Source organism: Salvia hispanica, chromosome 4 (assembly GCF_029641045.1).
Source record: "Salvia hispanica isolate PSC_SH4W2 chromosome 4, Shi_PSC_v1, whole genome shotgun sequence".
Taxonomy (NCBI): Eukaryota; Viridiplantae; Streptophyta; class Magnoliopsida; order Lamiales; family Lamiaceae; genus Salvia; species Salvia hispanica.
In genome coordinates, this window is record NC_142695.1 from 22541818 (window position 1) to 22548283 (window position 6466).

A 6466-nucleotide genomic window follows, 5' to 3' on the forward strand; every position below is an offset into this window, starting at 1 on the left:
TGACCATTCCACGACCACGTCATATTTTCCACAACATTGACTATTCAATAGTCACGTCACATATTCAACAAGTTTGACTATTCAACTCAAACTCAACTCCATATCGCAATTAGGTCTCAAAGAATATTGCGATAAATCACTCATCATTTAATCCACATATATCATAGCATTAAAAGCATTTAATGCAAAAATTTTCACGTCTCAAAAATTAGGGTTCGAAAAAGTGGGATGTTACATCCTACCACTCTTAAAAGAAATTTCGTCCAGAAATTTGGTACTTCATGGGAAGAGTTCCGGGTACAGTTCCATCATCTTATCCTCGAGTTCCCATGTGGCTTTCTCGTATTAGTGGTTTCTCCAAAGTACTTTTACACTGGCAATAGATTTGTTCCTCAAAGTTTGAACTTTACGGTCCAAGATCATCTGAGGTCGTTCCTCGTAGCTCAAATCCGGATTCAAGGCAACTTCCTCGTAGTGAATCACGTGTTTCGGGTGCCCTTACTACTTCCAATCGCAATTTACTAAACTCTCGTATCAAACTTTCCTCTTTCGTCAGAAAAGTAGCCATTTGCGAATGGTCTTTACGGCTCAAGGCATCTACCATAACATTTGCTTTGTCGGGGTGGTAATTGATGCCACAATCGTAGTCCTTCACTAGTTCGAGCCATCTTCGTTGTCGCATGTTCAAGTCCTTCTGCTCGAAGAAATATTTCAAGCTCTTGTGGTCCGTAACGATTTCGCATCGAACTCCGTAGAGATGATGCCTCCAAATCTTTAGGGCATGTACTACTGCTACTAACTCCAAATCGTGTGTTGGGTAGTTCAACTCGTGTAGTCTCAACTGTCGTGAGGCGTATGCGATCACCTTGTTGTTTTGCATCAACACGCATCCTAGTCCAACCTTCGAAGCCTCGGTGTAGACTACGTAGTTCACTCCAGACTCTGGCACAACTAAAACTGGCGCGGTGGTCAACTTCTTCTCCAAGAGTTGAAAGCTTGTTTCACACTCTGGGGTCCAATTCACCTTGACTCCCTTCTTAAGTTGTTGGGTCATTGGTGTCGCTATCTTGGAGAACCCTTCTATAAACCTTCGGTAGTATCCTGCCAAGCCTAGGAAACGCCGAATCTCGCTTTGCGTTGATGGTGATCTCCATTGCTGCACGGCTTCAACTTTGGCGGGATCCACTCTGATTCCTTCCGCCGATACAATGTGTCCAAGAAAATTCACTTCTTTCAGCCAAAACTCACACTTGCTGAATTTGGCGTATAACTTCTCGGTCCTCAAAGTCTCCAAAGCAATTCGTAGATGCTCCTCGTGCTCCTTCTCGTTCCTCGAGTAAACTAGAACATCATCAATGAATACTAAGACGAATTTATCCAAGTATGTGTGGAAAACCCGCTTCATCAAGTCCATGAATACTGCTGTGGCATTCGTTAGACCGTACGGCATCACAACGAACTCGTAGTGTCAATATCTCGTGCGAAACGCAGTCTTCGGTATGTCCTCCCTTCGAACTCTTAGTTGGTGATATCCGGACCTCAAGTCCATCTTTGAAAACACGCCTGCTCCTCGAAGTTGATCGAACAAGTCATCTATTCTCGGCAGTGGATACTTGTTCTTAAGGGTCAATTTGTTCAATTCCCTATAGTCGATACACATCCTCATCGACCCATCCTTCTTCTTCACGAAGAGTACTGGTGCGCCCCATGGCGAGACACTAGGCCTAACAAAACCTAGGTCCATGAGCTCCTGGAGTTGTATCTTGAGTTCCTCCAACTCCTTAGGCGCCATTCGATATGGTGCTTTGGACACGGGTGCGGCTCCCGGCTCGAGATCGATGGTGAACTCCAATTGTCAATCCGGCGGCGGTCCAGGTAACACTTCGGGAAAAATGTCTGGAAATTCCCGCACAACAGCGACATCTTCCACTTTTCTTTCATCATTTTCATTGTCGTGAAGATAGACGAGATAGGCAGGTCGCCCCTTTCTCATCATCGCGGTAGCTTGTAGTGCAGAGATTATCGCGGTTCGTCGGTTCAACGAGATTCCATGATACACGATGGGTTCTTTTCCCGGAGCTTGTAGAGAAATTTGCCTCTCTTTAAAACGAATCGTCGCGAAATTCGCGGCCAACCAGTCCATTCCTAGGATTACGTTGGTATCTCTCATTGCCATAACTTGCAGGTCGTGAGCGACTAACTTAAGTTCTCCTAGTACAATTTCTACGTTTGAGCACGTTCGAGAGATTTCTACTGTCCCACCCACTGGTGAAGACACCATCATCTTATCGATAACCAATTATCACATTAATAGTCATGCCTTGATCATCAGCTATTCGTACACATATTTCCTTTCTCAAGAGATTATTGTTTAAGTTCGATCTTCTAGCAGCTTGTGACAGGTAGTTCGTTGTTGCAGAATATCTAACGTCTCGTTTATTTGTTATGTCGATGCTTTTAGTTGATGAAAAAATTTCCGCGCGTGATTGGCCATATGAACTTATTCCTCGTGCGTATCCGAAAGCGCAACTCTAATATTTCCTTGAGTCTAGTATCAATAATTCGAAAATTGATCAAACAGTCTTACTTGGATAGAAACTGATTTCAACTCGAAAAAAGCACCACAAAATGTCTTTCATCGGAAGGCTCCAAACTTAATCAAGGGAACAAGAATAATATTTCTGGCTCGACACTTTCAAATCTCATCATTGACAATTGGTTTGAAACAAAGCAAGGACTAAGTTCCATTGAACTTAACTCGTCCATTCTGAGAATTTAAATGGTTTTAGAGGGATCAAGTAAAACCCATAAAACTTGAGAATTTACTTCTGACGAGAGTTCGAAAGGACATGAGGTAGGTCATGGAAACAGGATGAAACTGCAATAAATCTCAAATTCCATTGCAGACTGCCCGATCAAAATTTGCAAAAATTCCGGACAACAATGAATGATATCGTTCAAGCAGGTCAAAGCATTTCTAGCATGTCATAGACAAATGTCATGAAGTAGCACTAACAATGGTTCAACGACATCATGTTATTGAAAAATGAAATCACATCAATGGATTCACGGGTTTGTTGAGGGCAACTCAAAGTGATTGGAACTTTTCAGAAAATTAACACGACCAAACCCGTTAACGAAGAAGAGAACATCATAACCTCAACTTGGTGTTGCCGAAAGAAAAATCATTGTGCTAAAAAGAATTTCACTTCTGCAAGAAAGAACTGGCGAAATAAAGAGGTGAACTAAAATTCCAAGAATAATATTCCATTATTTGAAGAAAACAGGTCTGGAGATGTGATCATACTGAAGGTCATAACTGCAAACAACTTTAGGATCAAAGTTCAATTACGGAAGCTCATAAAATCTAAATATCGTCCTTATGATGAATCAAAGGAGACTACTCAATCAAGATATCCAAAGTTACCAAGGCAAACACCACTTTCGAGACAAGTGACTCATGACTCAATATAAGAAAAGAAATCATGGGTATTACATGCAAATTGTGAGTCCAACAAGGTCTTAGATAAACAAGGGCTCACTGTTAATCGAGAGGTTCCGAAAATTTTTCTAAGGATCCAAGTAAGTACTGTTGACTAAAAAGAATCGTTCATTCCAGCTACGAAGGTCGTACTCCCTCGCACATTTTTCCCGAGCCTGAACATGGTAACATCGTTCTATGATACCGTGGATTCCAAGTTGAGATTCATCGTATCATCAAAATTAATAACTATTTTTTTGATGATCGCATCTTCAAAGTCTTCTTCTTGCCATGTCACATAGTCATTTTCGATAAACATTGCCATTATACACGTGGTCTTAATGTGTCATAAACATCGTCGTATGTGTGTCGCATCACCACTTTCGCATGGTATGCAAGATTGCACATTTTTGTGTTCTATCTCCACGGGCAGGTGGCACATTTTTCCAAATACCAATCTGTAGGGTGACATTCCTATTGGTGTCTTATAAGCGGTTCTATAGGCCAGAGAGCATCATCTAGACGCTTGCTCCAGTCCTTCCTCGAGGTATTCACCGTCTTCTCCAGGATGCTCTTGATCTCTCGATTTGAGATTTCAGCCTGCCCATTTGACTGGGAATGATACGGAGTAGATAACCGATGGTGGACTCCATATTTTCTCATCAGTGCTTCAATCGTCCTATTACAGAAGTGAGTTCCTTGGTCTGAGATGATCGCTCGGGGCACTCCATATCGGTTGAATATATTGGCCTTTAGAAACTTTGAAACTTCCTTCGCGTCGCTTGAACTTGTAGCCTTGGCCTCTATCCATTTGGACACGTAATCCACAGCAACCAATATATTCGTATTTCCATATGATGATGGGAATGGGCCCATGAAGTCCATGCCCCAAACATCAAAGATCTCGCAGGCTATTAGCGGAGTCTGTGGCATCTCATCTCTCATAGAAATCCCTCCGGTCAGTTGGCACCTATTGCAATTCTGGCAGAACTCATAAGCATCCCTATTTAGCGAAGGCCTGTAGAAACCGCTATCCAGAACTTTCCTTGCAGTTTTCCTTGGGCTGAAATGGCCACCACACGCTAGTACATGGCAATGGTTTAGCACATCTCTTTGCTCCCACTCTGGAATACACCTTCTTATCACTTGATCTGAACCCATCTTCCAGAGGTATGGGTCATCCCAAAAGTAGTACTTGGATTCACTTTTAATTTTCATCCTCTGGGCCCTAGTGATTTCTTGTGAGGCAGGTAGTTCTCCAGTAACAAAATAATTCGCCAGGTCTGCGAACCAGGGCTCGTCATTCGGTTTGCCTTTCCGTTTCTCTGACTCCTCGAGCCCAGTTAATGCTAACACTGCTACCCATCTGATGGGTCTAGTGGATCCCCCTAAGTAATACAAATGCTCTTCTGGAAAAGCATCAGGTACAACTTCCTCATCTTCTCCTAGGGTAATTTTGCTTAAGTGGTCATCCACTCTATTCTCGGTCCCTCTCTTATCTCTGACTTCCCAGTCGAACTCTTGCAATAACAACACCCATCTGATTAGTCTTGGCTTGGATTCCTTCTTGGCTAGGAGATATTTAATGGTTGCATGGTCAGTGAACACTATTTTCTCGACCCTAGTAGATATGGTCGGAATTTTTCAAATGAGTACACCACAGCCAGCATCTCCTTCTGGGTGGTGTCATAGTTCTTCTGGGCCTGGTTGAGAGTCTTTGAGGCATAAAATATGACATAACTTTTTCCTTCGATCCTCTGGCCCAAACTGCTCCTATTGCAAAGTCACTTGCGTCGCACATTACCTCGAAGGGGTAATCCCAGTTGGGCGAGTGGATTATCGGAGCTGTGACCAGACGATCTTTGAGTAGCTGGAAGACTTTTTTACACTTATCATCAAACTCAAACTCCACATCATTCTGGAGAAGTCTTGTCAGGGGCTGGGCGATTTTTGCGAAGTCTTTAATGAACCTTCGGTAGAACCCTGCATGCCCCAAGAATCCTCGAATTTCCTTCTGATTCGTTGGGTGTGGAAGCTTAGAGATTACCTCCACCTTTGCTTGATCTACCTCGATGCCCCTCTCAGATACAACATGTCCCAGTACTATCCCCTCCTTGACCATAAAATGGCATTTCTCATAGTTTAGCACCAGGTTCTTCCACCTGCATCTCTCCAAAACAACATTCAGGTGCCCCAGGCAAGTCTCGAAAGAATCTCCATATACGGTGAAATCATCCATAAATATTTCTATGCAGTCCTCCAGTAAATCCGAGAAAATGTTCATCATGCATCGCTGAAATGTCCCAGGTGCGTTGCACAGACCAAAAGGCATTCTCCGGTAGGCGTATGTTCCAAAGGGGCAGGTAAATATGGTTATCTCCTGATCCTCCGGATTGACATAGATTTGGAAGTATCCACTGTAGCCGTCTAGAAAATAGAAGTATTGATTTCCCGCCAACCTTTCCAGCATTTGGTCGATGAAGGGTAGCGGGAAATGATCCTTGCGTGTGGCCACATTGAGTTTCCGGTAGTCTATGCACATTCTCCACCCCGTGAATAACCTTGTGGGCACAAGATCGTTGCGGTCATTCATGACTACTTGTATTCCTAATTTCTTCGGCACCATGTGAACAGGACTCACCCACTCACTATCGGGAATGGAGTATATGATTCCCAGGACCAGCAGTTTCAATACTTCCTTTAAGACTTCCTCTCTCATGTTGGGATTGAGTTTCCTCTGGAGATCCCGGTGTGCCTTGGCTCCTTCTTCCAAACGGATGTGGTGCATACACAGATCGTGCTGATCCCCACCAGGTCAGATAGAGTCCACCCTATTGCTTTTTGGTTCCTCCCCAACACTTCCAATAACTTGACTTCTTGCTCCTGGGTCAGAAGGCTGTTGATTATGACAGGCAAAGATTCGCCTTCGCCTAGGTAGGCGTACTTCAGACCCGGAGGAAGGTTCTTCAATTCTTTCTTTGGAGG

General features: G+C 43.5%; 1 protein-coding gene across 1 annotated transcript; it reads right to left on the reverse strand.

Annotated features, from left to right (window-relative positions):
- Positions 1–1855: 1855 nt before the first annotated feature.
- LOC148927490 (uncharacterized) lies at positions 1856–2284 on the reverse strand. The gene has a single exon (XM_089056613.1). The coding sequence runs from the start codon at positions 2282–2284 to the stop codon at positions 1856–1858; it is 429 nt and encodes a 142-aa protein (XP_088912739.1).
- Between the last annotated feature and the right edge of the window lie 4182 nt (positions 2285–6466).

Bases quoted from the DNA above. Each gene is read 5' to 3' on its own strand.
- LOC148927490 (XM_089056613.1), bottom strand. From the start codon at position 2,284: ATGATGGTGTCTTCACCAGTGGGTGGGACAGTAGAAATCTCTCGAACG.